The sequence below is a fragment of the Rutilus rutilus genome (genome assembly GCF_951802725.1).
Source record: "Rutilus rutilus genome assembly, chromosome: 5".
Taxonomy (NCBI): domain Eukaryota; kingdom Metazoa; phylum Chordata; class Actinopteri; order Cypriniformes; family Leuciscidae; genus Rutilus; species Rutilus rutilus.
Genome location: NC_140213.1, coordinates 49,000,883 through 49,026,794, shown reverse-complemented (window position 1 = coordinate 49,026,794; position 25,912 = coordinate 49,000,883). Strand labels below are relative to the sequence as shown.

The window sequence follows — 25,912 nt, the reverse complement described above, 5'->3', positions numbered from 1 at the left end:
ACACACACACACACACGCAGAGAGTTGTGGAGAGCAGGTGAGATACACACCTTCACCTGGACACACACACACACACACAGACTTACACAAGTTGGTCTCAAAACACTCATCTTCAAATAATAACCAGTATTAGTCCAGAACAAGCAGCAAATGCACACACACATATACAAAAGTATAGTATACGTATACGTTCAAAAGTTTGAATCGATTTTTAATGTTTGTAAAGGAAGTCTCTTCTGCTCACCAAGGCTGCATTTATGTGGTTAAAAATACAACAACAAAAATAGTAAAATTGTGAAATATTATGACAGTTCAAATGACTGTTTTCTATTTTAATATATTTTAAAATATAATTTATTCCTGTGATCAAAGCTGAATTTTCAGCATTACTCCAGTCTTCAGTGTCACATGATCCTTCACAAATCATTCTAATAGTTCATCCACAGCGATTATTTTCACAAGTGGTGCATTTTATCTGCAAAAGGCCTGAAAATCACACACTAATAAACCATCCTCCAGATGAAACACCTCCGCCTGTGACCACCAGGTGGAGGAATACTGTCACCAGTGCTCATCTAAATAACACGTGGAAGAGTGCATGAAACAAACTCGCATGCTCTCTTGAGTATGTACTTACTTTGAAAAAGTGTGTTGTATATAGTATGAGTGTGTGTAGTATGAATGTAATCCGGACGTACTACATTCAGCATGCTGTCGTTAGCCTATCACATGACCTAAAAGCGTTAGTTGTGTCATTCAGAAATCGTCTGCATCCGCATCACATACTTCCCTACTATATATACAGTAGTATGCGAAAAACAGTATGTGACAAAAGAAGTATGTCTGAATCACTGTATTCATACACACTTTACCATACCATGAGGGATAGTATTCGAAATAAGTACCTACTAAATAAAGTAGGCAAGGCAAGACACTTTTATTTCTAGAGCACATTTAAAACAGCCATTGACTTCAGACAATAAAATACATAAATACAAAAACACACAGGAACACACACAAATTCATAAAATTACATTGAACCAAAAGCCAGAGAGAAAAAATAAGTCTTTAGTGAGGATTTAAAGCAGAATATTTCAAGTTCAGTATAAAATAAGCTCTATGCTCGTTGTCTATTATTACCACAAACATAATTTTGACCTCAAAGTGTAAATGAGTTATGCACTTACGATGGCAGTCAAGCATACAGCAGATGCACTGCACGAGGAGGTTTAATTAGATCATTTAAAAGCCAGTTCAGAGAATCAATTACAGGATGAAAGGCCAATGCATATGGTTCTGAGAACATTCGATTATTTGTAAATGTAATATTCGTTCCCTCATTTCAGGGTTAATGCACAGAATTAAAGAGTGCAGATTTGAAAATGCAGATGCAGAAAACTTTTTTTATTTTATTTGCAGCAGGAAAGAAACATATACACATGTATTATCTGTCAACTGTGCTGTTAAGTGTGCATTTGAATCTGTCTTTATACTCACTTTGATGCTGATGTTTCATTTGTCTTTATCTGACCGGAGCCTGTGAATATCTGAGCTGAAACAGAGATGTTCTCATTGACATTGGTGATAGGACATGTACACTAGAGGGCGCTGGTCATTAATGCATCAGAGCACTAAACAAACTATCATGTTTATATATCATATCATACCTCTTTCTGAGACACAAATACTGTATACTCATATATTCATCACTTCATATGTTTTACATTCCTATTGTAAATTACACCACTGTATGTCCCTACCTACCTAGTGCCAGAAACTACAAATGATAGCATCAAAAGGTAAAACATCATTTATGACTAGATGGTAATGATTTGGTACTGATGAATTATCAAATTTACTGTACGAACCATGTTATCATGGTACCAAAATGCATGGTAAAACATAGTGCTAACATGGTACAAGTACAAAATACATGGTATTACCATGGTGCACGTTCAAACAGGCATGTATACATGGCCAACAACATAGTACCACCATAGAACAAGTCCAAACAATAAGGTTTTATTATAGTAAATGTCCAAAAAGCAGGGTACTACCATGGTACTCGTGGTATTTGTAATATAAACATGGTCATTTCGTTATGATAGTTTGTTTAGTGTTCTGTGCTCACAAACGTGATCTATATACGAGACATATAGCGGTAAAATCTCCTCAGTGTTTGCTTATTAAAGAGTTAACAGATGAAGTCTGATGCTGGCGTACGTGCGGCTGCGCGAGTCTCAACCATTAGATGGATTAACGCGGAAGTGCATTAGTATCGCTCTGTGTACTCTATATATGAACAACCGAATAGATTTATATGGACAATACATCCACTGTATTACATAAACACGTATTTAATATCCCTGACAAGCACGTCGTTGTCATTGACTTGTAGTTTAACAACAGCACAGCAGCATCCTCTTGTCACGTGATCTCCTCGTGCTCCTGCATCGTGCCGTGTCTCGCGCTCTGATTGGATGATTCCACTTCCCTCATTTCGCGTTTCATAATCCGCCATCAGGAAGCTCGAGTTTGTTTACAAAGATTTTAGAGCTTAATTGACTCTTCGTTTCATTGAGGAAACGCAAACACACGTTTAGATATATTTCTCGGGAATGTTATGGTAAAATTTTTTTGGTAAAAAAACCGTTATAGTGACATTTTTATAGTTCGACGTCATAAGTATCCCTCCGCGCACGCAGGCTCGGAAGTAGTCCCGGTAGGCTTGACGGATCACCTTGAGCTCGCGATCAGGAGCGCATCAGTCACGGCCGACCATCAGCAAACACAGGTGAGTGTCTTCACAGCAGCAGCACCTACAAAAATCAGCATCGTAATACTCATATACTTCTATTCTTCATTAGCCACTTTATTGTGTACGGTTTTTGGTACGTTTGTCAGAGTAGCTGCACTGATAAAATAGCACAGATTCGTTTTTCAGTCAGTGCGTAGTACGTACCTACCCTTGTAAAGGGTTTCAAATCGTTTTCTAGGCTGTTTTTTGTAATGAATCCTCTAAAAGTTAGTGTTATCTCCGTTCCCACCCATAACCACACATATTTCACTGCGTTTTCCGCGATTTTGTGCTGACTAACCGTCTCCAGAGATTCATTATCGTCTGTAATTTTAATTTTGGCAGTTGAACAACCGTCACTCTTTTTTCTTTTTCTTTTTTTTGAATGAATTCGAATTCGAATGTTGCGTGGGCGCACCTCGTGCGGGAGTCTCTGCTGGCGGGGAATGTGACGCAGAGGCGGGACGTGACCCACAGCGCATCCGCCACACCATGACTAGACCAGAACCCACCTGTGTGAACACACAGAATGAGGATGATGGTTATATTTGATCTCTAGAGAGGCGCTGAACGCGTACGCAGTTAGTTTTCGGTATACACAGGCCCTATTTTCATTATCAAGGCGTGCACTGGATGCATTAAGGCGTTAGTCTTGATTGTGTGTAGTGAATGAATGACACCGGCACAGAATCACACCCCTGCGGGCATCTGGTGATCTGAAGCGCAGTCCTTGGCTCTCCTTGCGTGGGTGCATTGATGATAGATGATAATTATAATGCTGCGTCGTGTTTCTGCGAGGGAGGAAATTGACGTTTTTGTGTTTGTCTTGCAATCACTTGCAAACACTTGTTTTAGATTTTAAGATTTTACATCAGTGGAGTCTGATTCTCTTTCTTCTAGGTGGATTTAGGCTTTACTTTAGCTGGCCTGTACTCAAGCTTGTGCGTCATTCAGAATTAAATGGAGAACACTTAAAATTTTCCAAAGCAAGTTTACATTTTTTTTCTTTGCCAGCTCAATTCTGTGTAAAGATTGTAAATGATAATTATGCGGCATAATTATGTCTGTTCTGACCAACCTCAGCTGCTAATATCAAAGCATACAGTTGAAAATGGCTGTATAAATGCATTTATGCTACTTATGATCTGTGTAAAAACACCTTATTTGCCAGCTCAGAAGCGCTTCTATGCCACCTTTGCAGTGTAAAATTGGCTCAGTTCCTGTATTTTGATTGACGTGTGAGTGTGAATTTAATAAAGGAGAATTATAATGGGCAATTTGCCAAGCCAACATCATAATGCATTTAGTTTTATGCATAACATATGGGCTATTTCAGGAACAATGTTTATATATATTCTGTAATTAATTTCATTTTATGAACCAGTATGAAAGAGCACTTTATTACTGTGTAGAACTTCTTTGAAATGCGGTTCGGTAAATTTCTCTTCTTGTCATCCCCATTCGACTTCCTATGAGTCGCACATGCATAATCCTGATTTATGCTCAGCCATGTTGAAACATGCATAACTTGAAAACATGTATGCATTAACAGACAGCAAATTAGGTTTATTATAAACGCCGTTGGCACTGTATACGTTTCGACATTTACTTAAACCGTTGCACCATTCGTTTCAGGGAAGCTGTTTTCAGTTCTGCAATGAGTGTCTCGACGCAATATGGGAATTGTTTCTGTAAGGTTGTGTTAGGACTTCAAAAACTCCCACTAAACCAGCAGAAGAGACTGAATACCAGTAAAACACACCCACAGCTCTGCAGTGACACAAACCTGCCTTTCACACACACACGTCCCAGTGCACAGTTATTAGTCATATTTCTGAATCAAGTCACCTTCATTTATACAGCGCTTTTGCCAATATAGACTGTTTCAAATTCAAAGCAGCTTCACAGTGATAATAGGAAATTAAAGTAACAGAGATTGTTTTGGTCAAGTTTTTGATTGATTAACTTCCATTGCAAAGATTATTAGTTAATAACTTAGGGGCCGCTTACACGACACCGTTTTAACTGAAAACATTTAATCGTTCGTTTGCACGACAACAGTGTTCGGTGGCTCGAGAAGGTGCAAGTTTTAGCAAAATGTTGAAAAGCATTATCTTTGTGTAAAAAAAAAAAACGTGAAGACGGCGACGGCATGCACATGCGTATTACGTGTTTAGTCTATAGGAATGCACGTTTGAATATGTATGTGCGCAGTCTTTCTATACACACTGACCAACAAATTACTTGTCTGGCCTGCATAATACAGACTTTTTAGTCACTAAAAACCAGCAGAAGAGACTGAATACCAGTAAAGCACACCCACAGCTCTGCAGTGACACACACCGGCCCAGTGCACAGTTATTAGTCATATTTCTGAATCATAGAATAAAGAGAACAGACTCACCTCAGTCTCTCTTTGCTGCAGTAAAAAAGCACCGTTTGGCTTCATGCACATGTGAACTAGAGTAGATCTGGATCCTGCTGACCTCTACACACACCACTGCAAGCTTGTTGCGTTTCATACTGGTACAATCCCAGCCTTATGGTATCCCGTTCCTATTTTAGCCCAGTGTTTGTAATGTGATCTACAGTAACTGAGGTGGGCTTGACTGCCCGCAGTGGCCCGGTCCACATCTGAAACGGCGTGTGTGTGTGTGTGTCGACTCATGTGGGCCTGGAGTCTTAGCAAAGGCCTGCTCGTGCAGGACAGTGCGTGTACGTGTGGCTTGCGTGTTTTATCCTCTCTTAAGGGAAGAGGATTTAGTGCTCTAACTCCTCAGCAGTGCAATGCGTGCTGCTTCATTCTGGCCGGCGTCCCGCTCTGCAGCGCTGTGTTTGGGGAGAGAAGGTCACACACACTGGGGTTCCTCTGGAAGGTTCTGACAGACACACGGTGCCTTGTTTCCCTGAGCCGAAGGGCCTACAGGTGGAGGTGGGTTTAGGGCTGCTGGTTCTGAGTGACGTAACTAGGCTTTGTTAGGCACAGATAATAGTTTTTTTTTTTAGATATATGTAGTCATTAAAGTCCCCCTGTGGTGTAAATCCGGCTTTTAATGTTGTTTATGTGTCTATGTGGTGTTTTTAATGTGCTTTAAGACAAACCATGTGTAAGTTCATAAGTCGACACCATTGCTGAGTATTTCCTCCTTAAAACTGCAGTGAACCAAAGACAGTCTCAAAAACACGCTTTGAAATCGCTGGTGTTTCTGACGTCACAAACTACCTTGTAACCAATCAGATCAACCAGTGGATCTCTGAGCTGAGTGAGTGAGTGGAGGCGGGGCTCATTTGCATATTCATAGAGCCGTGCATACTAAATGAGGCAAGGGTGTCGAGTTATTAGTCATATTTCTGAGTCATAGAATAAAGAGAACAGACTTACATCGCGCATAGTTACACTAGATATTTTAAGGCATGAGAATTTTAAGGAAAAAAGTTGAAATGTGTAATTTTGGTGATCAAAGAGTTTTAAGGGTTATAATTATTGCTTACAGGGGGGCTTTAAGATCAGTGTGACTGACTGACTGAATGTGTGTGTGTGTCAGTGTGTGTTTGGATGCAGGCGGATTAATACATGCTCTAAAGTTAGACGCATCAGTGCTGTGACGGATGTTGTTGTTGTGATGATGATGATGATGATGATGATGATGACATGAGGTCAGGCACAGATATGACCCGATGCAGCTGTGGATATATAGATTTAGCACTGGGAAAATGTGCTGGTTCTTACCTGTGCCAGACATTCAACACACACACACACACACACACACACACACACACACACACACACACACACACACACACACACACACACACACACACACACACACACACACACACACACACACACACACACACACACACACACACACACACACACACACACACACACTAGACTTGGCTGTGTGATGAATGTAAGCTATATCATCGCACAGCTCTGTGTGTATAATGAAAAGCGCTATACAAATAAACTTGTCTTGACTCTCCATTATGATGATGTGGGTGGTTGCAAGGCCAACATGGATCTCTAAATATGTTTACTTTCTTTTGCATTTTTATTTATATTTTTATATATAGATGTACATTTATGTCTGTTTTGCGGTTTTTGAAGGTGCAATTCCTAACGCTATGCACATTTTTAGCGCAGCTTGAGCTTCTTAAGCCTCATGATTTGAGGTGTTCAGTTTATATTGTGCCGTTTGTTCAGAACTCCAGAATTCATTGTAGGTGAAATTCTTCCTGTTCATTGGGCCTCGAGACGGGCTGTGTTTTCATAGCTGGGATTTTTGGAGATAAAGCTGGGAATGTGGTTATAAAACAGGCCTATAAATACAAGATATTCATGTGACATTCTAGCACTGACCTTCAGTGTCCTGGCTAGCATCAGATGCTAAGGCTATTGTCTGATGAGCCACATAGCATGGTAGAAATCAATACAATGACAACAGATGTATGCCAGCAGCATTATCGTCTTAAGTTACACAAACCACATTTAGCATAATTTCCTGTAGTATCAGGAAGTGGATTAACCCCCCTCCCCCCTTCACTTTGAGTGTGTGAGTGTGTGGTGCGCTACACGAGGACCTGGATTTTCCACTCTGCCTGTCTTAGTCATCTCATTACTATGAAGAGTGTGTGTGATGTGAATCTCCTCACGTACAACAGCCCACCATGACATCATCAGAGTGGAATGTGGTGTGGTTTTATTAGCAAGCGCAGTAAAGTCCTCAAGCCCATCCTGGTGCCATACCGTGGTCATGATGTGACTAGAACAAGCTCCCATGAGACTTCTTAATGCATAATAGGGCTGCACGATTTGGGGAAAATGTCATATTGCGATAATTGAGGTCAATATTGCGATTACGATTGCGATATGCGATATAATAAACAAATGGTTTCATGAGTCAACTTGCTTGGTTCTCAAGGGAAATAAATGCACACACAGATTAGTGATAATCAGCCTAAAGAAAAAAGTTCTTTAGTCAAGAGCAGTGAGTGTTTTTCTCTGTTCCCTTTGTTCTTTGATTAACTTTAGCGACAGATTTTTTTTTTTTTCATTTTAACAAGAACAAAACATAATTTACATACAAGAGTACATATAACCATACATGTCAGGTTAAAGAAAAATAATAATAATAAAAAAGAAATTGAAAAAAAAAAGAAAAAAATAATAACTTTAGCGACAGATGTAATTAGTGGCTACTGTGTACTGTCCCTTTAAGACCAGCCGCTGTCAGAGACGCGGATCTCACACGCGCCTCATTCTTTCACGAGTTATCACAACTCTTCGTGTTCATCATAAGACTACTCTTATGTTATGAAGACACTCGACAAAAATACATTTTTGCATAATTGTGTGTGTTATTGTTCGTTCAAGCTCGAAAGAGAACTGTATTCTGTCATGCTGTTTTGTGCGCACGCACGATATTAGCGCGAGTCTTTCTGTGTCACAGTCAGGACATTAACAGGCAGCTCGTTCATTTTGGCATACATGTGTGTTGTTCGTTCTACCGCGAAAGAGAACTTGATACTGGCGCGCGTCTATCTGTGTGTGTGTCGTGTGTGTGTGTGTGTACATGTGTGTGTGTGTCAGGAGGACATTCACAGGCGGCTCGTTCTTTTATGTCTTATCGCGCATGAATGGTTTAAAAGCATTTGCATTAATAAGTGCGTTAACAGCGCTAATTTGTTTATTTAATATAAAATCGCAGCATTTTGCGTCATATAATCGCGTAGGCTTGACATCGCGATTGCGATACGATTAATCGTGCAGCACTAATGCATAATCTGTCATCTCTCTGCATTATTAAAAGCATCTCATTTGACTTTTTGTGTGTGTGTGTGTGTGTGTGCCAACAGGGCTGTAATTGGCTGGATGTCACATGACTTTTCTGTGCTTCAGGGTGTGTGAGGTGGCTTACCTCAGTTTCAAATTGAGCTTTAGTAACATACGCAATCTCCGCATTAAGATAAAGAATCCAGGTCAGCTCAAACACACAGAGACCAGCTCATTGGGATTGTAAAATGAAATTGCTAAACCACTTACTATATTAATTAAAACATGTGAATGTTCAATTTGTCTTAACCTATATAGGTTCAAATTAAGAAACTTAGGTTATTTCCACACTGGGTTTGACTGCCTCGATTTCACCCCAGTTCTCTTGTCTTTTCCCATTGTATTTATCTGCAAACACCACCATCATAAGTATTAGCAATATGTGTTTACCACTGAACCATTGAGTCTTGTAACTAGAGCTGAAACAACTAATCGATTTAATCGATTAAAATCGATTATTAAAATAGTTGTCAACGAATTTAGTCATCGATTAGTTGCTAAATAACTTTTATTTGCCGTAAGCGGCTTATTTCGTGCATATTTTAAATCTGCGGTGACCAAAGTGTGGCAGTAATGAGCCATCGGAGGTTTTACTCAGCCAGTACAGCAGGAGAAGTAGCGAATAGCCAATAGCTGGCCTCGTTTTATGTCACGTGCGTCCCGCACAGCGTCTCTGCAGTATTCAGCGAGATGGCGGAGGCAGGCGGCAGTGGAGTAACTGTACGTTCACACCGCTGCCGACTTGAGCTTCCAAAGTTACCGGAAGTCATTCATTTTCAATGGAAGCTGGCTTCTCTCAGAAAAAATAATTAATTGCACAGTCTAACTATCATAGAGTGAAAGTGTATCATTTGCATATGAACGAGCAGAGAGAGAGCGAGCGAGCCCCGGCCGCGCGCGCGCACTCACCCGAGCGCTGTCTTGCTCTCTCTCTCCCTCGCGCATATTAATCAAAATCATTTGATACGCAGATTCTGCAGTACAATGTTGTTTGCAAATGTTTAGTCGTAAAAGCTGATAACATTGCAGTTTAAAGCTTTGCAAACATGTTCTGTGATCAGTTTGTCGTTTACCAGTTCATAATTCAGTCTTGCAGCTTAATTATGACTGAATGAGAGAGGTAAATGTTTAAATGTATTTGAAATGCACTTTTTTTCTAAGTATGCACTGCTCTTTTTCATACAGCAGGTTTTTTGTGTGTGTCCAATTTTTTTCTGGACAACCTTCTGATGGATTTTACTTTAAATTTTATTTTAAAATGTGAATTCCATTCAGGTTTCATGCCATTGGCACTTTATTCGAAGGATTGTTTACAATTTCACAGCATAAGCTATAAAGCTGTTTCCCAGGTATAAGCTATGTGTTTACAGGAAAAAATAAAATACAATGCAATTTACTGCAATTTTATTCTGTTTTATTCTTATTCTTAGTGAAAATATGTTCTGAAAGATTCCTTAATAAGCTTTGTTCGGGATGTTAAACTACTTTAGTAGCCCTAAGGACAGCCATGGTGAAAACATTATTTGAAATCTCCTTGTGAAATTAGCTAGAGTACGTATGGGTCAGTGTTTTGATTGCAGAAGAGTTCGACAAAGGATTAGTAACACATAATAAAACACAGGTATGTTTTTGATGAGGATATGACAATGCAAAATGGTTAAAATCTCTAAAAAGTCTATGTTGAATGATAAAGACCCTTTATTAATAATTTACTTGGGAAAAAATGGGCAAAACTAAAATATAAGTACATAAACCGATTAATCGATTAATCGAAAAAATAATCTACCGATTAATCGATTATCAAAATAATCGTTAGTTGCAGCCCTACTTGTAACTTGTTTTCAAACAGACTGATGAAGTTCGCTGGTGCACGTGTAAGTTCAGAAAGCGTCTGCTTGCCAGCCTTAAACCAAAGATTAAACCGCTTGACTGCAGTGCCCATATGCTGTGAATGTGAAGGTCATGTTCTACACTTCTTGTCTGCTTTGATCATGAGATTTGGGTGATTATTGAGAGGCCTAAAAGCAGGGTTCCTCATATCCAGACCTAATCAAACACACTTGAACAAGCTAATCGAAGCCTTCAGAGTTACTAGAAGACAGGTAGGTGTGTTTGATCAGGGTTTGAGCTGAACTCTGCAGGACAGTGGCTGGATTTGAGGAACCCTGACCTGAAGGAATGTGTTATATTATTAACTGTATATGTTCATAGTGTTTCTAAGTGCTGGAGTCTGTTGCATAATATGGAAAGTAAACATTCCTTTTCAACACACAGACACAGACACACACACAGAGCTGACATGTTCAGTGTTGCAGAGGAGTGTGAGGGTAACTATTTAGCTGACTTTGAGACTCTAAATTCTCAGCAAAATGCATTTGACTTTTATGGCTTTAGTTCCTGTCACTGTTTATGCTGTTGAGTTTAAATCAGGGTCAATCACTACAGTCTGCTGTTTATCTTCAAGATGCACTCTTGTTTTAAATCACTTGTGGTCTCTACTCTAGCTGTTCAGTCCATCATGAGAATGAGACTTGGAGTCTTAAACACAGACACACCAGACATCTGATTAGTCAGTTCATCATGTGGATGTCATTTCATTGGTCTCTCTGTCTCTCTCTCTCTCTCTCTGTAGGATATTACCCGCTTCTTCCACGATGCCCCACACTAAAGCTCAAGATATGGGTTCTGCCTTCATCCAGACGCAGCAGCTCAATGCTGCCATGGCTGACACCTTCCTGGAGCACTTGTGTTTGCTGGACATCGACTCTGAGCCCACCATCGCCCGCAACACTGGAATCATCTTGCACCATCGGTCAGTGGATGCTCAGACACACATACACACTAGGGCTTTCCCGATTCCTCCATTTAAGGCGAGTACTCGATTTAAAAAGAAAATAGCATTTTACCCGTGTCGAGTAACCGGCAAAATACCATAAGTGGTGCTTTCCCAACGGACGAGAATCCATGAACCGCATTATTACACCGTTTTATAAGGCTACGCGATATATATAAAACCATTTACAATCATAATATAACATAGTGCTATTGTGAGATCACAAAGGCTGCGATTCAGTTAAATATATGCACTGTTTTCCCCACAGAGAAGCACAACGCTTTATTTACATCTGTGCAGACTCCATGTTATAAGTACCAATCAGCTCCCGTTCACCGTAAACGCTGCTCCACACACACTCAGGCTCTGCATGGGCTGTTGGTTTAGGTTTCCAATAACATGCATTTAGGAATGCAAAAAAAACCGGCAGTGTTTCATAGTTGCCACTGTTATCATTTATATGCGTGGAGCACGTCTCGGGTTTCTCCTGTGATCACAGTTCTGCAAATGCCCCGGTTGGATTGTCAATTAAGTGTTTAATTAACCCTGACCTGTCTGATGAGTGGCTGTTGTGTTGAAACAGATTTGTCAAACCCTCCCTCGTCTGTCATTGTTCTGACTTGGATTGTTTTCATGTAATGAAACAGACATAGGATGTTCATTGTGTGTCATGTGATCACAGGACCGGCCTCCCGCTCTGTGGACATGCTGAAGGAGATGATCAAGTCTGGCAATGAACATTGCTCGCATGAACTTCTCTCATGGCTCACATGAGGTACATACTATTTATCATTTATTTACACTCTTGTGTTTCTCTCTCTCTCTCTCTCTCTCTCTCACTCTCTCTCCTCTCTCCTCTCTCTCTCCTCTCTCTCTCTCTCTCTCTCTCTCTCTCTCTCTCTCTCACTCTCTCCTCTCTCTCTCTCTCTCTCTCTCTCTCTCTCTCTCTCTCTCTCTCTCTCTCTCTCTCTCTCTCTCTCTCTCTCTCTCTCTAATTCTATTTATATATATCCAACAGTTGTGCAGTCAGTGGATGCAAGACATTCTCTACCAGAAATATACTAAAACAGCTTAAAAAAAAAAAAAACGTACAGGGTCAAAGGCCACAGAGAGAGAAAGTGTGTGTAACCTAATCTACAGTGAGCCTATTATAAATAGTTTATCTGTGCTTCCCAGCAGAGAGCTTATCATGTCTCAACAGCGTTCTCTTCCACACTAATAGTTCATACAGAAGCCGCTGGCTATGAGAAGAGCTTTGCGATGTCTTGTGCAGTTTTGCGAGCTTATGACAATCAAATTTCAAGTAAAATTCATCTCAGATCTCTGGATAATAGTCACAAGTGTGTCATTAATTGAATTCATTCTTTGAATTTTCTCAAGCAGTTCTGGCCTGTTTGGAGCCAGACCCTTTCCAGAAAGGTTATTTCGGGTTAATATCCATTGAGCCAATCATTATTCCAGAAACTAAAGAGACAAGGTTAAACGGAAAAACATGTGAACGTGTTTAATTAGTACCAGGAAAGGAAGTGTACGTTTAACAATTTTATGAACATAGAAATTTTTCCCCTCATATATTCCTATGTGGTTTAGCTAATGCTGGGCTTTGGATTAAACAAATTCTGCCATATTATACAAACAGTTCACACTCTTAAACAAACAGCGTGTGTGTCCACACCAGATGCCTATGGGTGGCCTGTGTGCCCAACAGAATGAATGACCTTGAGTGTTGTGTAGAGGTCGAGCTGTCTGTACAGGAGCTACTGAAGTGAACGTGACTAGATTAAGTGATTAGTAACTACAGCTGTATGACACATGTAACATCATGGATCAAAGGTGCTTCGTCTAACCTGGTTTATTAAAGCGTGATCAGTAGATCAAACTCTTACAGGTGAACTTTGCACACATTACATGCACAGAAGCACGTCTAATCGTTTGTGCACAGCTTGAGTATATGTGTGACCCAGTTTTGCACATCTAGGCACACGCCTTGACCGTTGCTTAGTTGTGTGTGTGTGTGTGTGAGCGTGTTCAAATAGAAGGTTGTAATGACGTAACCTGCGCTGTTAGATGATTATATTGCTGTGAGACAATCAAGTGCACTTGTTTAACATCAGCTGTTACTAGGGGTGTAACAATATATCGTGTCGCAATACAAAAATGCATCAATATTTATCGTGGACAGTGAATATATGTGTAGTTCACCCAAAATAAAAATTACTCTGTGAGAAATTCAAGTTTACAGTGTCAGTACTACATTATACTACTATATATAATGCATTGGGGGAATGTGTGTGTCCTGATAATGCCAAATGTCTGTTACCAGTTAAAAGTGGCCCACATTATTTTAAATATATCTAGTCAGTGAAAGAGTGCAAACATATTCGTCTACAATAATTCTGTATTTTCAGCTTCAGAATCATGAATATTGTTATTCTGGCGTCTCTATTGTCCTGTGCTTTGGGTTTCAGCACCGAATCCAAGACTATCCATTTACACTCACAATGTAATATCAAATTTAGCATTTTAATCAACAGGATCTTTTTTGTCAGCCTTTTATCATGTGTCTTGGAGTATCAAATAATATCGAGTTCAGTATCGTGATATGTATCGAATCGTGTGACATGAGGGTATGGTTACACCCCTAGCTGTTACACAAAGAACATCTCCATTAGAGACATTTATGATGTGTTTGTAGTTTCTCAATACTCAGTGTTTCTTTGATTTGTTATTCACAGTGTTGATTTCTTCTCTATTTCAGTATCATGGAGAAACTATTAAAAATGTACGTCAAGCTTGTGCCAGTTTCGAGCCGGGCAGCATCCACTACAGGCCAGTGGGCATCGCCCTGGACACCAAGGGGCCAGAAATCCGAACCGGGCTCATTAAAGGGGTGAGTTTACTCGTTTCAGTTCAACGCAAGGTGATGTCCCGCTGTTACTGCCGCTGGTCTAGAGACGCGTATACTACTGAATTAGCTGTTATTAGTGCATATAATAAGAGAGATGGTTATAAAACACCATATAGTTCTACAGAAATTTCAGTATTTAAAACCATAAGAATGTTTCCCTTAGCAATTTGTTTTAATATTGCAAATATATGCATGTGTCTGTTCCAGAGTGGCACGGCTGAGGTTGAGCTGAAGAAGGGAAATTTGATCAAAGTGACCTTAGATGATTCTCTCATGGAGAACTGTGATGAGGATAACCTCTGGCTGGACTACAAGAACATCACCAAGGTGGTGGAAGTGGGCAGTAAGGTCTATATTGATGATGGACTCATTTCTCTCCAGGTCCAGGAAATCGGTGAGTTATAGATTTATTTAAATTGAAAACATGTTAATCAAAGGAATTGATCAATCTTTTATTTCACCCACTTTGCTGTTGCTGAAGTTTAGTATCAAGTTAATAAGTCTGTGGTTTAATGCTCTCTCTCTGTCAGGCTCTGACTATCTGATATGTGAAATTGAGAATGGAGGAACTCTGGGTAGTAAGAAGGGTGTGAATCTGCCGGGGGCCGCAGTCGACCTTCCTGCCGTCTCAGACAAAGACATCAAGGACCTGCTGTTCGGTGTAGAGATGGGAGTCGACATGGTCTTCGCCTCCTTTATTCGCAAGGCGGCTGATGTGCATGAGGTCCGTAAGGTGCTCGGAGAGAAGGGCAAGAACATCAAGATCATCAGCAAGCTGGAGAACCACGAGGGTGTGCGCAAGTGAGTGGATTAAACGGTTTCCTCCAGGTGTGCTGACCATCGCACTCAATATGCAGTACTAGACGTTATATGTTCAATTCACATGTATTTGTAAAGTGCTTTTCACAATACACGTCGTTTCAAAGCAGCTTTACAGAAAATGCATGAGTCCAAATCAGAGGAAACCATGTATTTCAGAAATGTACATATACTAAATCACAGTTAGTGAAAAATTATTAATTTAAGGCAGAAGCAGAAACAATGAGCTCGTTGTAGTAATGAATAGCTGTTTTATATGTTTCAATATGTGATTTGAATGTCTTCCCTTTATTTGCCAGGTTTGATGAGATCATGGAGGCCAGTGACGGCATCATGGTCGCTCGTGGTGATCTGGGAATCGAAATCCCCACGGAAAAGGTGTTCCTGGCCCAGAAGATGATGATTGGTCGCTGCAACAAGGCAGGAAAGCCGATCATCTGTGCCACACAGGTCAGCTAAGCTTCAATCCTGTATTATCCATGTGTTTTCTAGACAATATTCTGCCTTTAGATATGAGTTTTCACATTATTTAATTATTTATAATATCAGCAACTCTTCTGTGATATTTAAATAGGCTCAATATTAGTTTAATTGCTCCATTAAAGTAAATGTGAAGTTTAAATTTGATTATTACATTGTGTGTGTAAATGAGTAGTGTTAATAACCCAAAGCACAGGACAATAGAGACACCAGAATAACAATATTCATGATTCTGAAGCTGAAAATACAGAATTAATTTAGAAGTACATGCTTGTACACTTGAACTAATGTAATCCACTTTTTACTGGTAACATCAGACATTTGGCGTTATCAGGACCCACAAATATTCCCCCATTGCATTATTATCCATTATATATAGTAGTTTAATGTAGTACTGACACTAAAACTCTGTAAACTTGAATTTTTTTCTTTCTTCCACACAGTAATTTTCATTTTGGGTGAACTATACTTTGTATTGTGACACCCCTGATATCTAACCATTACTACTGGCACTGTGTTCTGAAGCCCACTGAAGTCTCGTGTGTTTCTAGATGTTGGAGAGCATGATCAAGAAGCCTCGTCCCACCCGTGCCGAGGGCAGTGATGTGGCCAACGCTGTTCTGGATGGTGCCGACTGCATCATGCTGAGCGGAGAGACTGCGAAGGGAGACTATCCTCTGGAGGCCGTACGCACCCAACACATGGTGAGAGCGCCCCCTACTGACCGGCACATTAACACTGTTAAATTAGACAGCTAAACGGTTTAGTACCCGACTAGTGCATAACTCACTCATCTAAAAATACTAATTAAACGAATTTTCAAAGGAATTTTACGGGTTAAATACAAATTATGGACGGCATTTTGTGGCATGCTGTCGATCACCAACAAAAATATTTTTTCTTTTGTTAAAGCACTTTATTCCATAATTATATTGCAAATTATATCATTATCCATAACTAAGTGACCTGTCAAAAATTGTGTTTTGGTATTTTTCTCTACAAAGTGAATGTCACTCATTTACTTGCATCTGATTAATCACCTAGAAATAATGTAGAATCTGAAATATTATTATTATTATTATTATTATTATTATATAAATTTATACAATAAAATATAAAAAAATTCCCAGGTTTTACATTTTGAGACCTACATTTTCAATGTACTCTAGAAATGTAGACCCCACTGTGTGTTTTGTTTTTAACCCATAATATTTCTTGCATATCACAACATCCTTCATTACCTTCATTCTCTCATCCGCATGTGTTTTGCCTTCACTTGTCTCAGTTGTCAGGGTCAGTTACAGACAACAGCCTTCTTACAAGACACTTTCCCCTCTGCCAGTTCTTGACGAGCTTGTTAACAGTTCTGCATTGTGCTCGAGGTGTGCATGTTTGAGTTAGCCGTCACATGTTTGCCCAGTCATCACAGATATGGCCTGAATCTGCTGGTGATTATTTCCAAAGTCCCTCGTCTTTAACACAAACCTTTAAACATTATATTTTCTTGAAGCTGGTTTGTTCTTTTGGGAATGAGTTCAACGCTTTCTGAAAACCAGCATGACTTCCTGTCACGTGCTCAACCTTTCTTCTTCATTTTGACTTGCATGTTGAAGTCATATGAACTTTTGCATGATTTCTTTAACTCTATCATCACACATCTGTTACAGCCTCACACTTTACTAGTTAGTTCTATATATGTTCATATGTCAAATAATATTCATGATTTAATGGTGGTGGTTTCACTGTAATTAATGTTAATTTGCATTTAATAATTTACTGAGAGAGTGTGGATGTGTTCTAATATTCATTTTGTTTTTTGTACTAACCTTTTCCTCTGAACTAACACCTGCGTTAATTTCCCTTCCTTGTCTTCTCTACTCTCTCTTCTTCCTCACTCAATTCATTTTGACCTTCCTCTTGACTCTCCTCACCTCTGTTCTTGTCTCATGTATGTGCGTATCTCTCTCTCTGCTGTGTTCTGCCTGTCGTATCACGCGCTGGCTGCATCAGATCGCTCGTGAGGCAGAGGCGGCCATGTTTCATCGGCAGGTGTTTGAGGACCTGCGCCGCTGTTTGGGCCACTCCACCGACCCCGCCGAGGCCATCGCCATTGGCGCTGTGGAGGCCTCCTTTAAAATCCTGGCCTCTGCGTTTATAGTCCTCACTGGGTCTGGCAGGTAGGCGGCAGTGTGGAAGCGATGTGGAAAACCAGCTCGGCACAGTCAGGGAGTAGGCAGAGCAGGGACAGTAGAGGACTGGGAGAGAGAGAGAGAGAGAGAAATGAGAGAGACACATGGCACACTGTCAATGTTAATGATGTCCATCTGCTAAGCTGCATAAGCTTTTGTAATTACAGATCAGAATTCACTTTAAAAAACAATTTAACCCTCTAGTGCTCTGATAAACTTTTATTTTATAAAAAACATTTTTAAGATTTTTTTTCTTTATCAGTATGAAACTTGGTAAAGGTAAACACAAAACATCCTGGACAGAACAGGTTAAATGGTCCTGAAAGAAAGTCTGGTGCTCCTTGTGGAAACTTTTGGTACTGCAGCCAAACAAAATCATAAAAATCAATCAAATTTTTTGAGATATCAGGGTCAAATTTTGACTTGTTTAGGCTTTGATTTCAGTTTTAGAGTAAAACATGTTTTTGAAAAATATGTTTTTCATATAAAAAATTAAAATAGTATTTTTGCAATTATTTTTTTATAACAATAAACATTAAATTCTGTAAGTGTTTTTAAAGTTCACATTTCAAAACCTTTTTCACTTCAGCAAAAATCTGCTGAGTGTCGTCTTTGAAAAGAGATCAAACTTGAGTCTGTGCTCTAAAGCATTCAAGATTCACGACAGTTCAAGTCGGAAACTCAAAGTGAATAAATGGATTATAATAATGGATTATATACAGCGTAAATATAATTTAGTACCATAAAATCCCCTAAAAATATTAAACAAAAAACATTATCGAACTAAAATAGGTAACACTTTATTTCAATAGTCCACTTTAGACATTCTACTACCTAAAAGTAACTTTGCAGCATCATGTCAACTAACTGTCATTAGAGTATTAGTAGACTGTCTGCTTAATATTTGCTAACACTTTATTTTGCTGGTCCCCCAACAGACATTCTACTGACTATAAGTAACTTGGCAACTACAAGTCCCCTTATTCTACCGACCCGAACCCTAACACCTTACCATAACCTACCAGTCCACCGACAGTCTACTACAGTCTACTAATACTTTAACCCTCTGGGGACCAAGCTGTTTTTGGGGTCGTTGAGATGTTCTGACATGCTCTGACATTTGTGCTTTTTTCAGTTATTTATAAACATGTTAATGGCAAAGGTGTAAATTCACTCTATATAGCACAAACAGGGCTACCATAATATGCGAGCAACGTGTATGTAGATGTTTGTATTTTTAAGAGAATAATGTTTATGCGTGGTTATTGGAAAAAATTAAAATGAAAGTTGCTGATTTAAGAACACAAAACACATATTAAATATGTGTCCACAAGACTTTTGACTAATGGATGTTGTCCCTTTGAGTTCTAGCTTCAAAATTATGTGAAAATCATCCTGCCTAATTTTTCACATAAAACACTACATTGATTTAGACATTGTAAAACAGTTTTTTTTTGTCAGAAGAGGTTTATGCGTGGGAGTGGTAATGGGTCATCAATATTAATGAGATTCAGACCAGGGGTGTGACATAGACGCTCCCCCAAGTGCTAATGGGCCATCAAGTGAGGCAGCCTTAACAAAGAATGAGGAGATTCAAATGTTTTGTTTTTCAATCTGTTTTATTGTAATTTTGTAAAAACAAAAGTAAAGGCAGGTATCTCACAGTAAATGCTTATGCCCCGTTGATGCGGGCTCAAATGTGAGGAAAATAAACAAAAGTAAAGGCAGTTGGTAAATATGTACTTACTCTTTCTGATTTCTGACTGTGTTGCTAAGCGCACTCCGGGTTGCAGGCGGAGGTAGTGATGAAGCTACATTCCTTTTAAAAAAGTTGAAGAATATTATTACATAAATATAACTATAGTAGCATTAGTCTATAATGAATAACTGATGTAAATAATTTTAGACGCGTGCAATAAGCCTATATGCGTGTCAATGGGCCATTACCAGAGAAGCACACCGCAAACATTAGCCTAACACATTTGTGCACTTCATTAACTGGGTATATTTACACATTTCAGCACATTTACACACATTTACAACTGATATTTGCGAGCATGCATCGTTAATGATAATGAGGCAGCATTTATATAGTCAAAATATAATCTAAACACCTAGGCCTACTTTCTAAAATAATTTCTAAATTCTATCTTTCATACATAATGATCTAAACATATCATTTACTGCTAGGCTACACATACAAATACAGATTTTCTTAACCAAGGGGTGTAGCATATGTACACAAAAAAAACAAAACAAAACATTTTTGACGTTGAAATGGTACGAGATATTAAATTCATGGTATAGATATGCACTTTCATTAGATCGTGTTGAATATAGGTAGATATCAAATGTCAATACTCTGGATGGCAAGTCCACCCAGTATAATATGGAAGCTCATGTTTTGAATAGCTTGTCAACTAATGCAAGTAAGAATAAATACCGAAATCCGAAATTCTATCCACGACTGGATCAATTCACTCTTCAAAATACAAACGGTCGTCATCAGAGTAGTCGCGCTCCTCTTCTTATGAAAATCTGGACTCTTCGTCGCTAGTATCCAGGACGAGCTGAAGGGCTTCCGCACCGGTGTACCGTGTCATCTTCCCAATGCGCAGGTGACTGAATGATGAAACTTGAAGCGTTTAATGCATTTGCTTGGGGGCGTTTACCTGTTTTGCATAGATGGCTTAACACATTATCTTGTGAATAGCGCGCTCCATGAGTACGCGTGAACGAATTAAAGTCAATGAGCTCGTAATGAGCTCGACTGGAATCGCTCTTTTTATACAGATTACAGAAGCTGATAATATTTGTTTTTTATATAAATGACTTCATTTAAAAGCTGCGATCTCAAGCTTTATGCCCGTGGGTCTGTTTGCCTGTTTGACTGAATTTTCGCGGAGTTATAGATAATTTTCGAACGCGTTTCAAATGGGAGTTTACTGACAGAGAGAAGGCAGAAATCGCATCATGTTAAAGTTTCTATATTTGTCAAAAAGCAAAACACTTTATTTTTATTGTGAGTATACAGAAAAAAAATAGAAACTGAACAGGATCGATTGATGTATAACACGAAAATTAAAGATCAAAATTAACAGAGCATTTTGTGTTTATTTTTCATTGCTAAAAAAAAAAAACGAGCAAAACGCGCGGGCGCGTTTTTGGTCCCCAGAGGGTTAATGAGAGTTAGTTGACATGTAGTTGAAAAGTTACTAATAGTTAGTAGAATGTCTAAAGTGGACTATCGAAATAAAGTGTAACCCTAAAATATAGTACATTCATTTCATTGAAATAAAAATAAAATTTCGGTCATTTGATCGACACGCAAAGAGCACCAGAGGGTTAATCATACTAATATTTAAATGAGAAAATAATAAATAATTTTGAAATGACTGTTGGAGAGCTTTGGAACAGTACAGGACTAGCATAAACATTCTTGTCCATGTGTGTCTCGGTGTATTTCTCTCTGTCTGAGTGGTTGACGGTATGGTTGTGTATAACCCCTCCCTTCCCCCTCCCTCCACCGGGTGGCGCTGTCAGATTGCCCGTGAGGCAGAGGCAGCCACGTTCCACCGGCAGCTGTTCGAGGAGCTGAGGCGCTCCACTCTTCTGACTCGCGATCCTTCAGATGCTGTAGCTGTTGGCGCTGTTGAGTCCTCCTTCAAATGCCGCGCCAGCGCCCTTATCGTGCTCACCAAGACCGGCAGGTAAGAGGGGAGAGTTCAGCATCCAACAGGTGAGACCAAAGGGCTGGAATATAATGCATGTGACCTGTGACATGTATGAATGTGATGCGATCTTGGAAAACCCATCACATGGTGAAATTTTACTTATTACTGGTTTTCATACCATTTGAAAGCTGGTTTCAAGCCCTTTCCAAATCTGTTTTTATTTATTTCTTCGTTTGTCGGCAACAAAAGTTATGGTTATCTGAAGTCGGCTGATTGCTCTGATTTTCAGGAACGGAATTTTGAGAAAAACAGGTTTACTTAACTATCTCCGTCCTGCTAGCCGGATGATTGGTGTTCTTTAAAAAAAAAAAATCATAACAAATTTATGAAGGTTACTAAATTCTGTGATATCATTCGAAAGCTTACTAACTCAAAATTCATCCTGTGAAAACCGTTGTGGAATTGGACGTTGCGTTACCATGGAAACAATCTCCTCCCCTAGTGGGCGGTGTCAGTGTTCATGTTACAAAATTTCTAAATCAAAGCCCTTCGGAAAGGTCTGAATCTCAAGATTCCATATTTTGTGATAGAAGTGATATTTGGACATTTGAATGCAAAAAAAAAAAAATCTATAGATGTGTGTGACACCCGGTGGCTAGTTTTGGTACAGCAAAAAAAAAAAAAAAAAAAGCTTGTTTAAACGCGTCTTTTTTTAAAATGTGTGTATATTTTTTATTTATATATGTATGTATGTGTGTGTGTATGTGTATGTATAAATTTCTTTTTTTTTTTTTTTTACTTGTACACACATTTCACAAATGTATTTTCTTTATTTTATATAAAGTAATAAATATTTAGTACAGTTCATTTGATTTACAGTAAATTTAAACTTCCATAACTTATCCAAACTTTCATTTGAAGTGCTTTCACTTCATCAATAATCTGCGGAGTGTCTTCATTAATACAAGCCCAAACTTAGGGCTGTGTTCCAAAGCATTCTTGAATTACAACCATATAAGTTTGGAAAGTGTGTTTTCATCATGTTCAAAAGAACATTTATTTGAAATAGTTTTGTTAGATTATAAATGTCTTTACTGGCGCTTTTGATCAATTTAATGTGTCTTTGCTGAATAAAAGTAAAAACATTTATATAAAAAAAATGTACTTCCTCCAAATTAAACTGTAGTAAATATGTATGTGTATATATATATGTATATATATATATATATATATATATATATATATATATATATATATATATATATATATATATATATATATATATATATATATATATATATATATATATATTTTTTATTATTTATTTATATTGATTTAAATTGTCTTCATTCCCTGACCCTTTTCCCGTGAATGGCTGTGAATGAGACCTGTGTGTGTGTGGACTATGCAAGAGCAAAGCAAACAGAATGGAGTAGGGTTTAACCTTAATTTGAGTCCCATGTGTCTGGGTCAGCTCTGTATGTGCTGGTGTGGGTGGGTGTGCAGTGTAGGGTGATCATCATAGCTGTCCTTGACCATCTTATCTTTAGTGAGAAGTGTTTGCTGGAATCCTCAGGACACATTATGCATCAGATTTATTTTTATTTTTTTCATTCTTTTCCCAACTTTCATTAACACACACTCCTGTCTTCTCTTCCAGGTCTGCTCATCTGATCTCCCGGTACCGCCCACGTGCCCCAATTATAGCCGTGACCCGTAACGAGCAGACGGCCCGGCAGGCTCATCTGTACCGCGGCATCTTCCCCGTGCTCTACAACAATCCCTCTAATGATGTGTGGGCCGAGGATGTGGACCTGAGGGTCAATTTTGCCATGGATCTCGGTAAGACACAATTACACAAGAAACAAATGTTACTAAAGGCGGGAAAACACTACAAAACATTAATAATCTAAACCGATTTGAATACACTAGTCATCATTCTCTTGTAAATGGTTAGGGAGTAAATCACACTAGAAGATGAGGATCCCTCAAGGCGTTATGAACACAAACGCATCCAGAAATATAGATTTTTTTCTCTTTTTTTTTTTGTATGCATAATATTGATACTGAATTATACTGATATGAAAATGATAAAAAATGATACTGAAATGTTTCCAATACTCATTTTCCGCAGTATCAATACACTGATACCAGCTGCACTTTCTCTCTCTCTCTCTGACACACACCCGCCTCCTCTCACTCACTCGTCTCATTTGCTGCGGCTGAATAGTGTTTCTGTTACAGGGCCTGAATTTCGTTGTAGGGATTGTGCATATTTTTACTCATTCCCACAGGTTTCGCACTCCTAAAGCCGCCTCTTACACAGCCTGTGAGTTCTTTTCCACGGCTCATTGAGCGTAAACGAGCAAATACACACACAGTTCTGTCTTTTTGACTGTGTATCACGGTTTAGCAATGAATCCGTGTTTGTAGATCAGTTAGAGTAGCACTGCCAAGAGATCTGAACTCTGAATGAAAACAAACAATGAAAAACGTACATGATGCAGAAGAGCAGACTTACAATAAATGGGTATATTCGTGAAAGGCCTTTATTAGAATATCCAGCCGAAAATGATGCACAAAATATGTAGTTAGTAGTTTTTTTTCAGAGTAACCTGTTAAGTGTAACCCTTTTACTGAGTCTTTGCACTTTAAATCCAGCAGATGTTCTGTAGTCTGATTTCCATAGACTTCTCATGCAAGGCAATATAAAGTGGTGTGTTTTTTTGTTTGTTTTTTATTGCAAGGACCTTTAGTTACATTTTACCCTGAAGAAGTTTTATTGGCTGTTTGCAGGAGCACAATTACTCAAAGTATTTGCATGAAGCTAAAAAAATAAAAATGAATAATCCATGGAATCTGTCAGTGTGAAAAAGCCAGTATATTTTACTATTACCCTTTGAACTGCGACCCCCAGATGTTCACATCAAACCCTCTGTTCTCTCTCAGGAAAGGCCCGTGGATTCTTCAAGACCGGTGATGTGGTGATCGTCCTGACCGGCTGGCGCCCAGGATCCGGTTACACCAACACCATGCGTGTCGTCCCGGTGCCGTAAGCACCACAGGACCGTAACGCACTCCTCTGCTGTTCATACATCACTTCCCCCCGCCCCCCCACCCTCCCCAGCAGGCTTTCAGACCGCTGACTGATGTCATCACAGAAGCCTGGCTCCTCCCACACAGGCCAGTGGACCATCATCATCATCACTTAGACGTTGTTCTCACTTTATTTTATTTTCCTTTCCAGTCTCAGTGGCACACGTGCCAACCATAATCTCACGCTTATCCAGTTGTGTTTCTCATTAAAGCAGAGCTGTCTGTGTGCTCGTCTGTCTGCATGCCTGGCGAAGCACAGAGACGGGTCGTGAGCGAACAAACTAACCTGATAACGGTTCCCGAGTGGAGAAGGGCTCACGTAACTCTAGTTGTGTTCGTTTTCTTTGTAGTGTCGCTGTCCGTGTGCTTTATTTGCACCATGTCTGTGTTCACACTCCTAATGATGTTACATTCTGTGTTGCACTAGACCATGAGACCATTTTATGTGGGATGAGGCAACCAATGTGCTACAGTATATATTTTTTTGAAATGTTGACATTGGGATGTCCACCTCATTTCAGCTGTGTTTGAGTGGAGTAAGAGAACGATTATGAGCGAGAGATTGAGTATCGACTGAGCAGCAACGGTCACATTCCCAGCCATCTCTCCTGTTCATTTCCTTTCTCTCTGCTGCTCCTGTGTGCGCGCGCGTGTGTGTGTGAGAGGGTGTCTGTGTGTGTTTAGATCCACCCGCTTTGTGTCGCTAGGGTGCAAGATGTACTTATAACTGTAAGAGTAAACTATAGTATCATCAGAAGTGTTGTATTACTCAAGACTGAATTAATAAAGGAGACGAGCACTTGTCCGGACTACGGTTTTATTTCATATCAGTGATTTATGGGGCCAGTTGCATAAACAGCCACGATAACACCATCAAAGCTAGTCTGACACTTCAGTCTATCTTTTAAAGATACATTTTTTAGATTAATCTACTTTATGTAACAGACATAAGACATAAAATGTGGTGACTCCTAAAGAAAAAGAGTTAGGTGCATGTTTTCTCTTTAATACAATGTTACAGTCCTGTTCCACATGTACATACTATATATATATATATATATATATATGGTTATCGCAATAACTAGGTACTAACTCTAAACCTAACCTTAACCCATGTAGTTACCTTATATATCCCAGTACTTTCTTAGATAAGTTCACTGTAAGTAAACGTACTGTAAAATGAAGTGCAACTCACTTTTCACTAATATAGTGATAAACTGAAGAGTTTAGACAGAAAATGAGGTCAACTCAATTCTTATCCTCAAATGAACTGCTCTTGT

The 25,912-nt window shown here is 39.2% G+C and overlaps 1 protein-coding gene across 1 annotated transcript; it reads left to right on the top strand.

The window, feature by feature from the left end:
• Positions 1–2,653: 2,653 nt before the first annotated feature.
• Positions 2,654–25,435, top strand: pkma (pyruvate kinase M1/2a). Its single transcript, XM_084409362.1, is given in 13 exon segments — positions 2,654–2,794; positions 11,266–11,434; positions 11,436–11,445; positions 12,149–12,198; positions 12,200–12,241; positions 14,225–14,356; positions 14,582–14,768; positions 14,905–15,175; positions 15,493–15,643; positions 16,225–16,377; positions 17,684–17,850; positions 23,197–23,378; positions 24,486–25,435. Coding segments are annotated over 12 exon segments (1,599 nt in total). The 5' UTR covers positions 2,654–2,794; positions 11,266–11,287; the 3' UTR covers positions 24,593–25,435.
• Positions 25,436–25,912: the final 477 nt, after the last annotated feature.